The sequence below is a fragment of the Pocillopora damicornis genome, chromosome 2, assembly GCF_964200805.1.
Source record: "Pocillopora damicornis chromosome 2, jaPocDami1.2, whole genome shotgun sequence".
In the NCBI taxonomy this organism is placed as follows: Eukaryota; Metazoa; Cnidaria; class Anthozoa; order Scleractinia; family Pocilloporidae; genus Pocillopora; species Pocillopora damicornis.
Window position 1 is genome coordinate 14700296 of NC_142671.1, and position 19520 is coordinate 14719815.

At 37.8% G+C, this 19520-nt stretch overlaps 2 protein-coding genes and 1 pseudogene across 2 annotated transcripts; 2 read left to right on the plus strand and 1 right to left on the minus strand.

Annotated features, from left to right (window-relative positions):
* The first annotated feature begins 75 nt into the window (after positions 1–75).
* Positions 76–7994, plus strand: LOC113672961 (putative N-acetylated-alpha-linked acidic dipeptidase). Its single transcript, XM_027189305.2, has 5 exons — positions 76–689; positions 4190–4400; positions 5053–5235; positions 5837–6134; positions 6407–7994. The coding sequence occupies exons 1-5, from the start codon at positions 388–390 to the stop codon at positions 7699–7701; spliced, it is 2289 nt and encodes a 762-aa protein (XP_027045106.2). The 5' UTR covers positions 76–387; the 3' UTR covers positions 7702–7994.
* Positions 7995–8009: 15 nt separating this feature from the next.
* On the minus strand, positions 8010–16253 carry LOC113672962 (tetraspanin-33). The gene is made up of 8 exons (XM_027189307.2): positions 16068–16253; positions 13775–13960; positions 13208–13282; positions 12091–12186; positions 11174–11296; positions 10399–10440; positions 9839–9955; positions 8010–9308 (listed from the first exon to the last, which is right to left on the minus strand). Exons 1-8 carry the CDS (start codon positions 16134–16136, stop codon positions 9177–9179), a joined length of 840 nt encoding a protein of 279 aa, XP_027045108.2. The 5' UTR covers positions 16137–16253; the 3' UTR covers positions 8010–9176.
* Positions 16254–18352: 2099 nt separating this feature from the next.
* Positions 18353–19497, plus strand: LOC149050008 (uncharacterized; annotated as a pseudogene).
* Positions 19498–19520: the final 23 nt, after the last annotated feature.

Sequence of the window (19520 nt, forward strand, 5' to 3'; positions counted from 1 at the left end):
GTTTAAGATCAATGAGACGTTAACAAACAGAAGAGCTTAAATCAAAACAAAAGTAAACACTTAGTTTGCAATTTTGATTTCTAGAAAATTTACCCATAGGCAAGATTCTTTTGCAAAATAGACCGGCACAGAAAATAATTCGCGTCGTGTGTCGTTTATTGCTGAGTGGTTTTCGTGAAGTCAAAAGAACTTTATTTAACATTCAAATCTCTGGGTGATTCGCGTGCACCTTTGAAAGGTTACACAACCCAGACTATTTAACATGTAAATTGGATAAAAAACAAAAACACTAAGAGTTGTCTGACAGATGTTTCTGCTGCGATGCAGTTCAATTGAATCTTGCATGCACACAGCTAGCTACAGAAGGATTAATTTTCATTCAATAGCATGGAGGATGAAGTCAATCGCGACAGCACAGAAAAAATTGCTGAAGGCGGCGTCTTTATCAGAGGCATCAGGCCTCTTCAAATTCAACGGCGAAACGCTCGAGTAGTAGTGGGCTTTGTCCTCGTTGCTGTGGTGTTTTTCCTAATTGGTATCTTAATTGGATACTTTGTCACGAAGCCACCAAATAGTGAAAGTTGTTCTAGAAAAGATGCAGACAGTGAGCCTGAGACAAGTGACTTCCAAAAGTTCCACGATTTGTTTAAACAAACGATTAGCACCGAGAAGTTGGAATCTCTGATGAGGTATGAAAAACTGATGATAATTGATCATGCAAATACTTAATGCGAGTCTTCTCACAACGTCAAAGGAGTGAGATGTTATGATTTTGAGCGCCCAGAACATTTATCGTGAATTTTTAAGGCTTGTCATTCCCGATCCGTGTCAATATTTTGCATCGCTAACCATCATAGCTACTTCTTGCTACATTTTTGCCTCGTGTGGAGCTTTTTCATCTGAACAAACTAATATTTTGTGATTTCCCTCACAACTGCTGGGGATGACGCGTGCGTTTTTCCTGAACTGAAAACACGTTTTGGATAACGAGTCAAAATCTATAACCCTTTAATGTCTTAACATTCAATTGTATCATCTCGCGCTGCCAAAATAAGTTATAAATGTCTTCAAGTCCTGCGTCAGTTATTTGCGATGGAATATGTGTTTCATTTGCATTGAAGCGATAAACTAATTTGTTTTTCAAGTTGACAGCCAGGCAATGACGTCACTAAGTTAAAGTTCACTCTGTCAAATTTTGTTGCGTGTAACATTCTTTTAAGTGTGCGGGTCACGTGACTGCCAGAAACCATCAAAGGCGCGACAGTGAAGAAACGAAGGGGAAGGAGACAATTTGCGCGGCGTAAAATCATTCGAATTGAATTTTGATATCAGGGCAAACGACAAGTAGATATGAAGGCAGCAAAATGAAGACTTTGAAGTTTTTAAGAGTTTTTCCATGAGGGAACTAGGCAGTCGTGCTGCATACCATTCCACTTATTTCGATGAAACTTTGCCTACAACTCTCCTAAACTTCTACCTTAATTAAAACTCAAAATGATAAACTGGGTTCTGTTTGAGTCATTTCCGGGGGGGATATAGACCACCCCCTGGTTTTATTGGGTTTTCTTCACTAATTCAGCTTCAAAATAGACAAAACGTATGAAGCTCTGTTCGTGATTGTATTTAACCTTTCGCTACGAAAGTTCACACACATATCGGTACATCACTGATGAACGCAAGAAACAAGTATCAGTCAGTTTGATTGACAGCCTGTCGATCAGATCGGGCAAGTAAGTGAATGCGTTTTAAGACATTCAAATATTTGATAATTTGAGTTCAAATATCTCACTTTGCCAAAAGCTACAACACTAATTTTGGTGTCCATTTGTCATCTATCATTTAGTCGCTGAGAAAATGTTTAAACGTTTTGAGCTTTTTTGGCCTTAGAGACCAGTTGAGAATTGCATCTGTGACAAGCTCCTTCCAACTCCACCTGTCATGGTTGCAAGCGGTGATTAGCTTCTGTAGGAATTCCCGAGTCTAAAAATGCAAACCGTTCGTTTTTAGCTCATTCATGCTGATAGCAATGAATGAGGTATCGCGTTGGAGCAGATGTTGACGGAAGTTGTCGACCGTGGACGGAAGTTGCATTGTGGACCGTGAACTGAAGTAGCTTCGCGTGCTACCCCTCCCCACTTAATGAAAGTCAAAATGAATTTCGATGAAGTTCAGAAACTCGCGTGGAAAGAAATAAAATGTTTATATGGTTAAAAAAAATAATAACCTCAAATCACAATTCCGAACTTCTGAAAATGCAACTTGAATCGAGAAGCCGAAATGTTCATACCTAATGGACCCGTAGCGGGTTCATTTCAACACACGCTGTGACCTCGCGACAGAGCATCAAAGGTCGCCATATTGGTAAGCCGCGCATTTGCGTTCGTCTTCAGTAAGTATAAATTAACCATTGCCCTATCATTGTACTTTTCCTTGTGAGCTCTTCAACATACAGTCCACATATCAATCATAGCGGCCAAGATAGTCTCACTAGAATTTTTTTGCGAGCTCCAGTATTTCGTTCCGGACTTGAGGCTCGTTGGAACAAAAACAGCAATACCAGTCCGGTCAGTACAAAATGCAGACTACAGACTGCAGCCGTGTAGAAAATGCAGACTGCAGACTGGGTACAAAATGCAGACTGAGAATTTATACTGTTTTTTCGTCTGATACGTGATAACATGTCAACTTACCGAGAGTCACGCAATCGCTCTTCCGCGATCATCTTTCGCGATTATTTGCACTATCGTGGAATATTCCTTGCCCGTTTCTTGATCACAGTCGTCCTTAATATGGCTTCAAGCCTTTATATAGTCTTCTTACTTTGCGCGCGAGTTGGTTGGTGAGATGCCGGCACAGAATCTACTAACTTAATAAAAGTAGATGTAGATGGAGATGTAAAGGAGATGTCACTATTAAATATTTATCACGTGCAAACAATTAACAGCTTTGCACGTGGTCCGAACGTTTCATCGTTTTAACCGATATATGTTAATTTTTTTGACAAAAATGCGGACCGAGACCAAAACTGTTCCTTCGACTTGATATATTTTCAACTTTCAGGGGTGTACACACACTGATTATTTTTCCATATGTGCCTTATATTGTTATTGGCTTAGTACATGAGGAACCAGCGAATTTTTATATGGAAAAGCGAAGAGTTGCTTTCGTGACTGGCCATTTGTTTGCTTTTCTAGCGTATTAATCTCTCATGTGTTTGGTGACTACGCAAACACACACACCAACACCCTGATTTTTTTTCAGGCTTCTTCTTTCCAATTGCTTAAATTGGAAAATTTACTGCGATGATCACATTTCACTTTCAAAAAGGACACTGTCTGCCTCTGATGACCTCTGCCTAATGACCTCTGCCCATCCTACCGCCAGACCACACAGCCTTTTTTCCAATTCTCATCACGACTAACGCACAAGTTTTCTTTATCACACAACTGCCCAAAAATAAGAGAGAATTTATCTAAAAGTCTTGAAAGCTCACATAAACTGAATTCAACAGTACATATATTCAACAAGTCACAGAAACAAACTTAAGCCATAACATGAATGAGCTGGCTCCAAGAGCCCTTTGATTATCTTCCAGTCGCCAAATTTGCAGTCTTCCCCAGGCGTTTCGGGAACTGGGGATGAGAATCGCAAGCCTCTCCTATTTAATTATATTTGGTGAAAACCCAATAGAACCAGGGGGCGGTCTATTCCCCCGGAAATAACCTTAACGGAAATTAGTTCATATTTTTGAGTTTAGAATAAACCCTCTAAACTGGCAAAGTTTCATTGAAATTGGAGAGGTGATATGCAGCTCGTCTGCCTGGTGCTTCCATAGACACCCTCCTTTCCCTATTCAGCCTCTTGTTGTTTGCGAGAATTTTAAAATTGTTATGGCGTTTTTTTTTTTGTTTTTTTTTTTTCAAGTTTCACTTATTCTGAAACGTTATCAAGCAAAATTTCCATTAAAAGATAATGCAGTCACACAAGCTATGCAGATGCACATGCATGTATGTTACAGCAAGGGAGATTAAAAGTGCGAGAAAAAGTAGTTCTAACTATATCAATAATAATAGTGATATATATGATAATCGTAATAAAACCAGTCATAAGACAGCGTCATTGACAATGACTGTGATGATGATAATTTTGAGGTTTGATCAAAGTTTCCTGACTTAACTCTTTATTACAGGGACTTTTCAACACAGCCTCACATCGCTGGATCTCCGAGACAGCTGAAGCTTGCAAATACTCTTGCCACAAATTGGAAATCCTATGGTTTCGACAAAGTAGAAAAACCTGAGTATAATGTTCTCCTGTCTTTTCCACAACCAAACAAACCGAACAAGGTCACCATAGTAGAAAACGGTACAACAATCTATGAAATAGCAGGACAAATTAAGGTAAATTCATTTCTTTCATTTTTCTTTAGATATTTCCTAATTACTTAATGCACTTTTTTAATATGATAAAAGAAGAATTTCAATTTTCTAATTCTAAGCAATGCGCCTCTGTTTTTCGTGAATTGAATAATCATTGCTACTGTTCTGGCTTTCAATATCCGGCAGTTATTGTGGCTCGGTTCCATTGTGTTCTACAACGAAATATCTTGTTTTCTGTGCACTTCATTAACCCTCTACATCCTAACATCAGCATGCAGTTTCTCCATACTGTTCTCTATACGTTTCCTAAGATGTTAACAAGGAGACGTTGTTTGATAATCAAGAGCTATTTAGTTGATTATGATTTCCGTTATTCCGGTGATCTCAATACGTCATTCAAAAGGACTATTGTGGGGACAAATTAGATGTTAGTTACTCTTAGGGGTTTAAGGGTTAACTCATTAAATTGTCTTTAATTCATTCATTCTGGTAGAATTAAGTTCTTAATAGATGGTAACACGCCTTTTTTCTGGACATTTTGGCTGAGCAATATTTGTCTGCCAGTATCTGTGCTGGACTACTGCGACTTAGTGAATCTTCAACTCTTTATGCTTTGGAGAGGTAATCAAAAATTCTTCACTTTAGTAAAATATGTTGCCTTAATACTTTCTAGATATCCCCTGATCCAACCAGCTCTGAGAAATTCGATCATTATCCATACCTTGCATATGCACACAGTGGCACTGTTGAAGGTGATCTGGTCTACGTGAACTATGGAAGTGATACAGACTATGAAAAGCTTTCTGAAATGAATATCCCTGTGCGTGGTAAAATTGTCATTATGCGATCCAGAAGTGTAAGTATTTCAGAAACTCCTTTGACCTAACTTTGCCCTTACTCGCTTCAGTATGCTTGTACATGAAAATTGCATAATGTTTCGCAACAATTGGTCTTTTTATACTTTTGGGAAATATCCTCGATAAGGCTAACTTGACGATTCTCTTTTTGATCATACCAAACAAGGAATTTATTTCCGTAGTTCGCAACTTTCGGGGCTATTTTTTCGCAGGAAACTACTTTCAAGGTTTGATGCGAACTGAGAATTTTAATCCAAGAAAGTGATCAGTTAGTAAAGAATTTGTTTTCCTGACCTGCTGGCAAGTGAAGCTTTTAGTTACTGCGGTGAAGTTGGTTCATAAACCACCAAAGATAGAGATTTGAAAAGCAGATTGTTCCAGTGCTAGCTCCTCGCTGGGGCAAATTCAAATGAATAACTTCGGAAATGTACGTCAATTTTTTAAAATTTAACTTAGCTGGTTCTTTCGCTGTTATCGAATTCAATTTTTGAAAAGTTAAATTTTTATTCCTTTTTTCCCAAGGATTGCTGTTTATCGTTTGTAACTCAACGTTAGTCCGATATTATTAAGGCAAGGAACATACACGTTTGCATTCTTCAGGTTTCCAATGCTGAAAAACACGGGGCAATAGGAGCACTGGTATTCCCAGACCCAAACTTCTCTGCTCAGCAAGGATACGCTCAAGATCAAGTGTACCCAAGTGGATGGTGGCTACCATCAAGCGGGGTGCAGGAGGGTACGATACTTTTTGGCCCCTACAATGGAGACCCCCAAACTCCGGTCCTTCCGTCTATCAAAGGTATACATCGCAAACCTGTTAACGAGAGCGAACTACCAAAAATTCCAGCTCAGACGATATCATATGGAGATGCCATGGAGCTGCTACGAAGATTAGGAGGTAAAGTAGATTTGTTTTGTCAAGCCACCGGTCAACGTGTCGTTTGCATTTTTCGGAAGTCATCGAAACCTTTCCGGAATCAGTGCACTGCCTAAAGAGAAGTATCGCGCGCTGGGTTGCTTTAAAAATTGATTACATTACATGAATGAGAATAAGAGACGATCATTACTCCATAACTTGGAGTGGAAGTATCTTAAGAGTGACGTTATATTGATTTCCACGTGTCGCACCCGTAATGTTCTCTTTACTAAACGTTATTCACAATTTCGTAGGATCAGAAGCTCCCGAGTCGTGGCAAGGTGGTTTAAACATCACATACCGCACTGGCCCAGGATTTAATGGCAGCAATGCAAAACTCAGGTTAGAGGTCAACAACAAACCGGAAAACAAGTCAATCTACAACGTGATAGGTACGATATTCGGAAAGGAGGAGCCTGATCGATACGTCATCGTCGGTAACCATCGGGATTCGTGGTCCTTTGGCGCCGTCGATGCCTTAAGCGGAACCACGGTAACGAATGAAGTAGCTCGTGTATTAGGAACACTTTTGAAAAAAGGATGGAGACCGCGACGAACCATCAAGATCTGTAGTTGGGGCGGGGAGGAGTTTAACTTGATTGGATCACAGGAGTGGGTGGAGGAAAATGCTAACATTCTTACTGAACGTGCTGTAGCATATATCAATTTAGATATTGCCGTTTGCGGGGATTACGTTTTACGAGCAAGGGCGACACCTTTGTTTAAGCAGATAATTCACAAATGGGCTAAGGAGGTCAAGGATCCCAGTAATACCAAAGGCACAAACACGATATACGACATCTGGCTGAAAAGGACTCCTTCAGATACTAATAGCAACCAGCCCATGATTTTTAACCTTTTTTCCGCAAGTGATTACGTACCCTTTTACCAGTACATAGGTGTACCGTGTGGAGATTTTGGTTATTGGTTCGGGTACCCTAACAAGACATCTCTATATCCTGTGTATCACACACAACAAGACACATTTTACTGGATGAAAAAGTTCGTTGATCAAAAATTTGAAATTCATGGAGCCATGACACAGTTTGGAGGAGGAATGACACTGGATTTCGCAGACCAACCTTTGCTGCCATTCGACGTTCAAAATTACGCGCTCGCATTAAACTTTTCATTCCATGTTGTCGCTTCGTCCCTAGACCTCTCGGCCAACGGCATTACTCTTACTGCACTTCGAGACGCTGTATCCGGGTTCATGGACGCCAGTCGGCAATTCGAGGCTAGAAAATCTGATCTTGCGATGCTTCAAAAGACCTCCGAGTTGCGAGTGATAAATGATCAAATGGTGAAAGTGGAGAAGGCCTTCATTTACCCTTACGGCCTGCCTGGTAGAGCTCAAGACCGTCATGTCGCCTTTAATTTTGGTTTCCACAACATCCGCCCATCAAAAGCGACATTTCCCGGTATCACAGAGGCCTTGCATATCGCTAAGAAAAAGGGAGACTGGGATCTAGTTAAGCAACAAGTGTCAATAGCAACCTACTGTGTTCAAAGCGCCACAAAGGTTCTGGAACCTTTAGCAGGTCAATAAAGGCGCTAAACATCCCGGAAAAAAAAACATATTTTCTTTTCATCTGACTACTTTTGATCAGCTATCATGACTCATTTTCCTAAATATACTCGTTTGCGCTTGTGTCAATAAGAACACAAAAGATACGTTTACACACAAATTACGTTTTACGAAATGGTTGACTTCTACTTTAGTTTTCAAGACTCGTTCAGACCTATTGAACGTCGTAAATTCATATTGATATATTAAGAGGACTGTTCATTGTATCATTGTAAGAGAATGTCAAAAAATTAAACCATTTCAAAGAAGGACAATAATCTAACAACAAGGCGATTTGCACTCAATTTTAATATTTTTTACACCAGATTTAGAATATGTTTGGGAATTGTTGCTGTAGTGGCTCGGCTTTCTTATCAAATTACTACATGAAAATATCGAAACCTTTCGGTATATGTTACAAAAACCTAAGTTTGGTTTAAACCAGGAACCTACTCGCTAATTTTTAATTGTTGCTGTAGTAGCTCGGCTTTCTTATCAAATTACTACAAGAAAGTATCGACACTTTTCGGTATATGTTACAAAAACCTAAGTTTGGTTTAAATCAGGAACCTACTCGCTAATTTTTTAAACGTTATCTACGTTTTAGAATTGACCTATGAGGCATTCAGTTTAAAGCTTACTTGTGAAAGTTTATACAGCTCTACAACTTTTACAAAAAGTGTCTAATTAGGGCCAGAAAATTGTTAGGCCGACATTAACCATCGTAAGCAGACACACTTAACTTGAATAGAAATCAGACTCTGGAGTACAAGAGGATGAAGCCCGTTGGCGAGAGACATATCGTAGTGTACACGAATTGACATGCAAACCGACTAAAACCCTTTGCATGAAAATGAAAGAGTTTCATGGGAATAGTTTCGCAAGGTTTTTGCACCTTCTCCCTCCCCTCCCCCATCATCCCTTTACCTAGCATTAATTTACACGTAGACGGCTCTTAATGCAAAGTTTCCTCTGGGCTGCACCCTTCGAGTTGGGACAAAATCACTCAAGAGTAAAACTTCAACAGCTACACGCGCGCAAGACTTAACAAGTCAGTTATGAAGTAGAGGACGCCAACATGAAATATCACACGAAGTACTACTTGTCGATAAAGTTCTGAAATCGTTTTGCTTGGAAGTTGGAAAGGAGACCAATACGCAAAGTCCATGGAAGCTCATTTTACATTCTGTACACCTGTTACTGCTGAATGAAACAAGCAACCAGTGACAAAAGCGAAACAGTTTGGTGATTTACACAAAAAAAGCTGAGCGGTCGTAGGTAACGTGACTGACTAAGAATTTCCCTTGTCCATGGAAGGGATGTGTCACGTAAGAATAAAAAGTACATGTACTTTTAGAGGCAACATTGATAAGAAATCTGCTTCGTTCATCGACGTGTAACTAAGTGTACATTTACCAAAGAATTAGATTCGGAACTATTATCAACTGAAGGAGAGGTTAGTAGAAGGGTCCACTTCTTCCATTCACATCCTGACTGGGTCTGTACTTGTACCTTGGAGGGTTTTTCCAGGATTCAATCTGTTCATTAATCTGTCCGATGAATAGGTGGGTCATGACAATTCCAGCAACCTGCCACACACGAGAAGAAAAATGTAATCTGTTGAGAGCACTGTGTAGATTCATAAAAAAATCCAAGCATAATCTATGTACGAAACATAACAAAATATACATATAACGCATTCAAATTTCAAAACTTTGATGTCCCTGAATTTTGTAGAAGAGGAGCCTGGATGCTAAAATGTGTCTCAGTTCTTTTCCCTTTTCCATGGATTTTGCAGACGCGAGTCATCAACATCTGACAATTTTTAAAACTTATCTCGCAGAGAGAGGATGAGAATAAGACAAAACCAACCAGTTTGGTGGTCAGACATGGTTTGATGCTACTCTGGGTTAAAGATTTAATGAATTTGACATTGGTAGTGTTATCTTCTTTACACAGCACACACATTATTTTCATTATTGGACTAGGATAAATACAGAGGGTGCGAAGAGAGTTACTAATTAGACCCTGGGAGGTAAAGGTTTATAACTTGTATTCATAAATTAACTCTGCGTGACTAAGCATTATTGAGATTAGCACCAAAACTTGAGATTTTTACCTCAGGGAAGGCAAAAGCCACAGCAACTGCAGCAACAATCACAAGATGATTCCTGAACCATTCCCCCACTGCATCCAGGCAACCAGTTATGTGGATTTTATTTTTTAAAGCCAAACGCTAAACAAAAAGGGAGGTAAATTTAGAGACCATGATTACATTCAACATAAAAATTCCTAGACTCAAACAATGTCCATTAATGAAATTTTATTTTTTGGCAGTTAACAATTTGCTGGAAAAATCATTTATGAAAACAAAGAAGACACTAAATAAGTTTGATGGCTATTGTTTTCTTCTTTTCAGTATGACCCACCTACAGAACATGTGCTTTTTGCATTTCTATGCTAAGGGAATATGTGTACATGCTATAAACGCAGGTTAATAGTCTCCCTCTCTCTCTCTGGGCTAAGATCTCTATACCTGATATGCACAGTCCCATTGTTGTAAGACCCCAACCCCAAAAAGGTCTATTACACTCACTTACACCACACAACGAACAAGAGGAACATGTGGGAGGGGTGAAAGTGTCCTCCCTGTGAATTGTGGCAAAAGACAATACTTACATGCTGCTTTCTAACATGCCAGCCACATTGAATGTTAGGTTTCTGAAAATTGAACAAAACAGGAAACATTTGTTATTTCACATACAGCACAAGTTACATGTACATATCACCAGTCAAATATTGCATGTACCAGTACTTAAAACAATCAGTCAAAGCTAAATGGGTAATCCTTAATGACTTCAAGGATCAAGACCCATTTTGACTTTTGAGTTTTCTAAAGGAGTTTGAAAAGTTATTAAGAACTTCAACAAAATTTCTGAGTGACAATGTAAGAAACAAAAGTATTTTCTTGCCATTTAGTTTTTTTTCACATCTAGAAGCTTCTAACATTTTATCCATTGCAATGGCTGGAAAACATTACAGCATACAGTACATTATTTCATTTTGTGCTCAATATGCTTGTTAGTTAGTGTGGCATGAAAGTTTTCCATTAACTCTTTTCTTATCACAAATGGTTTCCTGAAAACACTAATGGTAGCCCATGAAAAATTATTTTTAAAAAAAAAGGCATGTCCTTCTCTATTGCCTTGGATCTGTACAGTGTACATGGACAATGTATATTGTTCTATGTATATTGTCCAAAGTTCATAGGGTGGAAGAGCAACACTGCATAGCCATTGTGCTAGTTTTTATTTCATTAATTTGTAGAGACATTTACCGTATGAAACTTACACTGTTTTCAGTTTTTTGTATTTGTCTTTCATTGATTTTACTCTGGAATAAGAAGGATTCCTGAAACACAATTTTGCATGATTATTTTTGGACTTAGCCATACCTGGTCTTCTGGACGCACACAACAAGTATGAGGAACACCACACTCCTCAGGAGAAGGCCCACCACATCTGAAGTAGCGATTGGTGTTCCAGTCATTAAGATCTGTGCTTCCACAACACTTGAACTGTCAAATTAAAATAGCCAAATCATACTGTATTACACATATATTCTAAGACATATTCTTATATGAACAGTACATTTTGGAGTGTTTTATTGCCGAGTATTTTTATGAGTTAATTATGCTGTATGTCTAATATGTTTTTCATTCTCCAACTGCTTTATTTTCTGCTAATTTCTCATAGGGCAGGAAAAGCAAGGCAGATAGAAAGTGTAGTGCATGCAGACAATCAGTAGAACAGGATTTTTTTACAGTACAAAATAACCAACTGTTCAATGTTGCAGGATATTTGCACTCTATTCGCAAATTATTTGTACTCTAATTTGTGCAGTTGGTAATGAAACACTGCAGTAATACTTATCATAAACACAAACAATAATGCTAAAAATAAATTATAGCAGTATACATCTATATAGTACCAACTTCTATGTGAATATATTCAGCTGCCATTTACAATATTTATTACTAATATGAAATAAAGAGTAAAAGGTTTACATTATGTTTATACTAAAAACCATTCTATTACAACCAAGCACAAGTACTTTGAATAAAGGCAAAATAGAAGCCAATTTCTACACCTTATTACAACAGATCAAGGGCTAGCGTTTGACTAATCACAAAGAACATGTACAGCTGAATGAACTGATCAAAGCTATAATAACATTCATTCTCAAGGTTATCACCGAGTGGAAGAAAGACCCCATGTATTTTGTCAATGTGCAGTGCAGTTTCATTCATGTATTGCACCCAAGAGGGCAAAAATTTACAGACATAAGTGAAGAAGAGTAGAATATACTTACACCCTCTTGGACAGCATCAATTGCATTCTGAAGGTCAGGATCATCTCTGTACTTCTCAATTGCTTTCTTAAATTGATTGTCCACAGATTTCTGAACCTGTTGTTTCAGGTATCAATATTAGTATTACAGTTTGTATTCATTGTTCATGTCAGCAATCTAATGCACATCATAGCAGTGTTCTCCCTTATTTTAAATACCACAGGTAAAAGAAATTTTCAAACCCTGACTAGAGAAATCCTTCTTCTTCTTAAGAATTCCAGGCAATTTTAGGTGGTAATAAGAGGTCCAACATGTGGTAAATTTTACTGATTAGCATCTCAAAGGAGAAGATTGAATTATGTAAATACCTATACATGTACTCGTTAAAAAAGGGATTAATTTCCTATATTCTTAAACCTTTAAGCCCTGATATCAACATGTATATTCTAATCACCATTCTCCATATGTTTTTCATTTTACTGATTGAGAGAATTTGTTCAAAGATCAAGACATTTCATCTTTGGTAAATTCACTTCACTCATTCTTGCAATCTGAAATTAGATGCTGGTCACTATTGGGGCTTAAAGGGTCAATATACAAAAATGGACACAGGTTGCACTTATATTGGTAAGTATATATTTACATGGTGCAATAAAAATTACATGAAATGCATTCCGCATGACATGGTCTGCTCTCAACAGGCTGGTCAACATGGTGAGCTTAAAAAGGATATAGATTGTAAGACAGGATTTCACTGAATTACACTCTTTTTTTTCTCAAAGAGAACTAAAAATGAGGATTTTTTTTCCAAAAATATTAATTCAAGAGAAACCATGTTCATTTGATATCAATAAAACTGGAAAGTGAATCAAGTCATTTGCATGGGGGGAAGAGAAAATGTAGCGTTTGCACTTTAAGTGATCTTTATCTAGAATAAAATGAACAAAAAAACTGCATGAACTGGGTATAAATATCATAATTTAATGTATGATCAGTGATGAGCTTTCAAAGGTTTTCAAATGACACTTGTCTGCCGCTCACATAGTGATGAAAACTTTATAAACATCACTTGCACCAAAAACTCATGAAATACACTCACATTGAAGCAAACCCCCAAAAATCAATAAATTACAATTACCTCTGGCCAAAATGCAAAAGCAAGCAGTCCTGCTATCACTTCCAAAACGACAATGATTATCATGACAATCATGTACTAAAAAAGGACAAAAGAAAAAAATCAAAGTTAACAGTGGCACATGTCTATGCAAAAGGGAATCCTATCACCTCTATGATAAGTAATCACCACTGTGGTGTACAAGTACATAACGTAGAAGAGGCCAGAAAAAAATGAAATGTTCGTGGAAACCTACACCATTAACTTGCATGCGAATGTACCCACCATCTTAATTCAAAAGTTCATTTGTTAACTGTCCATGCACATGTGCAAGGTCATGTTTAGCTGTTATATGAATGACACTGAGTCCAAATGGGATGGTAGTACAAAAGCAACAGATGTAGTGTACAGTGCAGCCCAAAGATACATTTTAAGGGGACCAAAATACATGTAGTACATGTTTAGTACTTTAATCATATCTTCCAAGTACATGAAGATAAAAAAAATTTTAGTACTATGATATACTCTACTATAAGGAAAGTAGACTACTGTCAATGTGTGAACCTAAAATGCAACATAAAATGAGCTCACAGTTCTGAGAAAGCAGATGTTCTCCCTTAGAGCACCAACTGTGCCAAAGAAGGAAATGAAGAAGATGAAAAAACCAACAGCTATCATGACAGCAGCTGGATCTGTCGAAATGCTGGAGAATTCTTTGTAATCACTCTTTTGTGTCACTGCCCAGAAGCCAACACCCATCATGACACCACCAATACCCTACAAATAACAGCAAAGAAATAAAGCAATTAACCCTTTACACCCTAACATCAGCATACATGTTATTCTTCATATTGTTTCTTATACATTTTCTTAAGTGCTGACAAGGAGAATTTCATAATCAATGGTGAGCTTCTTTGGTCAGTGATCCTTCTTTTATTCTATTGACCTTAATGTGTGATTTAAGGGTGATATGGTAAGGTAAAAATTAGATATTTGTTGCTCTTGCAGGGCGTGAAATTGCACCTAGTACAGGTGCCAATGCAACTAAATTTTTCATTTTGGCGACCAAATCCTCAAAAGTAGTCGCCAAATTGGCAACTAGGATGCTTCATGATAACCACACCTAGAGATATAGTGAATTACAAAGATTTGCAAAGATAAATCCGCGGCAAACTTCCTCATTAAATTTGTTTCCAAAACACGGTACACGCATCTCGATCGATGACTAGACGCCATCTTGGATTTAGTTAAGCTTTAATGTTGTATATCATCAATCCTAGTGTCCACTTTGTAGAACTTTGTAGAACTTAATTTTGGAGGGTCTATCTAGAATGCTGACAGCATAAAAAAAAGGGTTTTGTTTATCTTTAAAAATGGTGACCAACTATTTTTGAATTGGCTACCACTTTGAAAAATTTAGGAACCAAGAGGCTATCAGAAAAAAAAATCAATTTCACACCCTGTCTTGGAGGTCAAAGTGTCAGAATCTGAGAAACTAAATTGAAGATCAAAAACTTTTCAATTGTTTTTAAAGAAAGTACTTTGCTTTGTTGCTGGGGAAGTAAAGTACAGTGTACATGTAATTAATTGACATATTTTGTCTTACTGAATATGAGTGATTAACAACTCTTTTAGTGTTTTCCTAACACCCCAAGTGGGTCATTACACTAGTAAACCACTAGAAAGTGCACTGCCACTCTATTTCTCTTAAAAATTAGAGGCACAGTGGTCTACTGGTCAGTGCACTGGACTACAGGTTGAGTGGCCTTGGTTCAAGACCTGGCTAGGACAACCTGTTGTGTTCTTGAGCAAGATGCTTTACTTTCACAGTGCTTCTCTTAAGGGCACAATTAATTTGGAGCCTTGCTCTTTTGTGTGTCCCGCACCTTCATAGTAAAAGCAATTAAAATAATAATATTAAATAAACTTCAATTTCTATGGGTTTACCAGTGCAATAATTGACGGGTTTTGACCGATCAGAGTGCTTGTAGTATCTCTGTTATTTTATTAAAAAAGTGTTAGTGAGGTAAATGTAGACTGAACACAACCAATAAAACATTCTGTAAAGAAAATTTGTATGCATAAAATGTGGAAACCCGTCAAGTGAAAACATATACGCTGCACAATATACTAAACATCTCTGCTGACTCGAAAGAAAGGTTTACTTGAACTTAAAATAAGTCATGACCTCAGCGCCGTGCAATATCATCAACATATTTGCATGTGCACCAATGTTATTTGTAAAACAGTTACATCTAAAACTTGCTGGAATCTTTCACATCAGTGGATTTTCGCATTATCTGATAGAATACCTACACGTTACATCAAAAGGTGCGTGTCTCATTCCTCGATAGATCCTACTCAGAAGCAAAATACAGTGTTTTCGATTTGTAGATAGCAAACCGCAGCACTTCATATCACGAATTTAGCCATCCTTGCATGCGCTAAAATGGTTTGAGAGAAAGTTGATTCGACTCTCAAAATAAAAGGCCTGAGCTCCAAGAAATCTAAACGGATGAAGAAACTTAACCAGTAGCTTTCGGCAGAAGTATACATACTTCTGTTGTTGACGTTAATCACCTCTCACAAAATGTTGCATTCCCGCTCCGATCTGAGGTACAAGTGGTGGTGGGACATTTATAGGTACGAATTCAACTTAAATAGTTATCTATTTGACGTCTAGGCATAAGCCAAGCCCGACTAGAGGTCTTATAACACTCGAATTAACTATCTTAAAACATATCAGTCGCCTTAAGGGCCAGAAATCGCTACCGACAAGCTGTCAACATATGGTCGATAAAGGAAAATCACGCATGGAATACTAGATTGATACTTGATATGTCGCTACAAGAATACAATATGCCGCAAAATTTCAGCTACGTACCCAGTAGAGTAAGTTGAACACAAACAGGGTGTACTTTAGACATCTACTAACTTTTCCTTCTTCCGCCATATTTGCAATAAGAGACCACAGATATTTGATGGAATACTTTCGGTTACAGCTCAACTTATTCTTATTAACGCTTCGGGGTGGTGCTGCGTTTGTAAAGAGACGCTTAGATTTGCATATATTTGCATAATATTTTCCGCATTCTAGTTTCAGACTCCCAACGGTTGCGACCTACTCGTGACGTTTGCGCACGGGAACAAATAGCAAGCCACACTTTCTATCGGTTTACGAGCTAATAGACCATGAGCACAGCTTTTATGGCGCAACTAGTAGTGAAGTTTGTCAGAGGGAATGATAAATTTAATCTTATCTTACGATCAAATCGCTGATTCTCATGAAAACTGTCAAAAAAAATGCGAATACTGTAATCAATTTATCGTTGAACGAAAGCAATGGCTCGGAGAAACTGAACAGCAATTGCAAAGAAATTAACGAGAAATAACAATACGCATGATAAACACACACACTATAAAGTGCTACTGAAGAATACTTCAATTCGGACGGAGAAAAGGTGATTTTCGTGGCCAGAACTGGACTACCACTGCGACTGTGATAATCTGTACGGAAAGTTTTTAAAAGGAACCGGCCGCTCTTAATGCAAATATTTCTCAAAAGGCTATCTGTGTATCAATCTTATTTCTAAAAATGATTCCTTTAGCCTTGTTAATTTTTTGCGGCTTACAAAACAAAGGGGATAACCAGGAGCCATTACTAAATTAAAACCTGGGGATTTGGCCCGTGTGGCGCCATTTCACAGGACAGGAAGATGTTTCAGTTTCTATGAGTATTGTTAGAGGTACTTTCTAACACTCCTTGTGTAGGGTAAACTTTTCTTTATTCCTTTTACAAATCGCTAGCTCAGGTTCTGGCACTACTCTTACGAGGGAAATGTTGGTCTTAAGCTTAGAAAGGTGACTGCTATCAAGCTGCCAATCTTTGACCAACTTCATTATCTCTCACTAAACTAAACTTACGAATCATGTTAAGTCAAGTGAAACAGATCCCACGTACTAAGTATGTGTACCTTCGGTTTGCTGACTCTTTCCAAAACGAGTTTCTACCTAAAATTTCATACTATTGCGGTTAAGATCGGGCAAAACAAAAACCAGAGATTGATAACGTAAATGTTACAAAGAACGCATTGCCGAGATTAGAATTACACTCAGAAAGATAACTAAAGTGAAAATAGCCCTTGACTATTGTTAAATAACAACAGAATAAACAGTGAATTCGAATAAGCAAGGTTTACCCAATGTGCCGCCCGCAGAGGAGCTATCAGCAGTTCATATTAGTAACTTACTATAAATTCAGTGCGGAAGATGAAAAGTACAAGTCGTTTACTCCACCTTCAAGAAGAGGTGTTTTAAGTGCTGAAATTAAAAATTCAGAATTACCTACTCTACCTACAAAGTAAGACCGCCAAAGAAATAGGAAACGATTAACCAGCTTATAATATTGCTTAGGGTTAGGGTTTTTTTTGTTTTTTTTCTGTTTTTTTTTTAACTGAATGGTTTATGCAAATATGCTATTTCCATTCATTTTCCAACACAAACAAGTTAAAAACGCTTATACAGAAAATTCTTGCTTGATGCCAATTTTGTCTTTCAACATTGAAAAGGCAAATATGCAATAGATTTTTGACCCATAGTAGCGCGCGTTGTGTCTATGTTACGCGATGAACTGGGATAAAATTTAACTGCAATCCGTAAATCAGTCAGTCTCGTACTGAAAGATAGGAATATTATATCTTATCACTCGTAACAACCAGGACCGAACGAAAATTTGATCGAAGTTTGGTGTTTGATTTATTCCGCAATCGTTATACCTAAGCAGCCTTCACTCTCGCTGCTGTTTTAGCCCAAAACCATCCATTCTTATCATTTAAATTGGAAATATAATTTAAATATCAACGCTAGAGCCAACAGATTCGAGTTTGGTAAATTTATATATCCGGTTCGTGACAACTGCTGTATTCACGAATGACACAAGTGATAGAGGCAGGTAAAGTTATAACGCTACCAAATTGATACTTAAATTTAGCGCCATTGATCTGCCTAAGAACTCTAAGGAATCATAATTAACGCTTTTAACTGGAATCTTCCAACAGCGTTTGAAACATCTGCGTAAGTAATTGAGACGCAAACGACTAGCTATTTTAGAAAGACAACTTAATCGATATTCACTTATCATTTGTATTAGATGATAATGATGATAACTTGATGGCATCACAAGAACAAGTGTGTAAGGTCTGGAACACTCATATTGACCTGCATCGCCTTAATTGTTAAGGTACAAGATAAATCTTTTGTATTGTATTAAACAACTCGAAATTGTCAGAAGATTCATCACAGGAAGGTTGAAATTGCCGTGTCAACGTGTACTATCGGATGAACGACCTTGAATTTGCATTTGCTTACCAACCTGAATAGGATAACCTTCAAAATTATTAGGCCACTTTTGCAGAGACAGAAATGAATGTGTAAAATTTTTAATTGTTTATTACCGATTTTAGTCTCTTCTCCCTTCTAGTTTGGGTCTTGTATGTCCAAGAAAACTTCTCCTCAGGTTACGAGGGAGAATTTTGCGAAGTGTGGACGTTGAGTCATCTAATATCACCAACACCGGTTACAATTACGATTTTGAGTATCGCAAATACCTAATACAGAGAAGCACACGATCGACAGGTCTTAAGACTTTCATCTATTTGACTGAAACGGAGCAACGCCTTCCTCCAAACATAGCAAAATCGAATCAAATTGACGATCAGCGAACCTGCAACTGTGATGTTATAGTACTGAGCTTCAGAACCAAATGTGCAGAGGATACGCGGCTTAACGTGACACATTTGTTTCATACAAACACCGGCTGAGCGTCAGGAAGAAACGAACTTTTTTTCGCCGCCTTGGACAGAATACTCGGTTATAATTATTACTTTTTCTCAAATGATGGTACAGTTCTCAGGTTCGTCAGATACACGCCCGCCAGGCTCTCCTGTTTGCTTCCGTTACAGCTGGTTATAGTCAGCATCGTCCATATCAAAGATCCGGAATAAATGAAACACACATAGTTCGTGAACATGTCAGAGGAATCAAGGGAAAATCTCCTCCACACTTAATAAACCATGTTTTATTCCAACTGTTGGAAGAACACCCTAAGATATTCCTAACGAAACATTCGCGCACATTATGTTTGAATGCAACACGCCATTAGCAAATAATCCCACACAAGCATTTGTTACGTGAAATTAAGGCCCATAATTCCACATAAACTGGCATAAATAATCATGGTAAACCATCTGCTGCTATGTGGTAATTGTCCAGTTTCTTTCCATCTTTTACAAGCGAGTAGGATTGTGACAAAATCCTAAACTGTGATTGGCTATCACCA

Excerpts from the sequence above, each read along its gene's own strand:
- LOC113672961 (XM_027189305.2), top strand. The coding sequence starts at position 388 with ATGGAGGATGAAGTCAATCGCGACAGCACAGAAAAAATTGCTGAAGGC. Across the intron at positions 690-4,189 it reads AAGTTGGAATCTCTGATGAG|GGACTTTTCAACACAGCCTC; the intron begins GTATGAAAAACT and ends TCTTTATTACAG. Across the intron at positions 5,236-5,836 it reads TCATTATGCGATCCAGAAGT|GTTTCCAATGCTGAAAAACA; the intron begins GTAAGTATTTCA and ends TGCATTCTTCAG.
- LOC113672962 (XM_027189307.2), bottom strand. The coding sequence starts at position 16,136 with ATGGCGGAAGAAGGAAAAGTTAGTAGATGTCTAAAGTACACCCTGTTT. Across the intron at positions 13,283-13,774 it reads ACATCTGCTTTCTCAGAACT|TACATGATTGTCATGATAAT; the intron begins GTGAGCTCATTT and ends GTCCTTTTTTAG. Across the intron at positions 11,297-12,090 it reads TTGATGCTGTCCAAGAGGGT|TTCAAGTGTTGTGGAAGCAC; the intron begins GTAAGTATATTC and ends TTAATTTGACAG.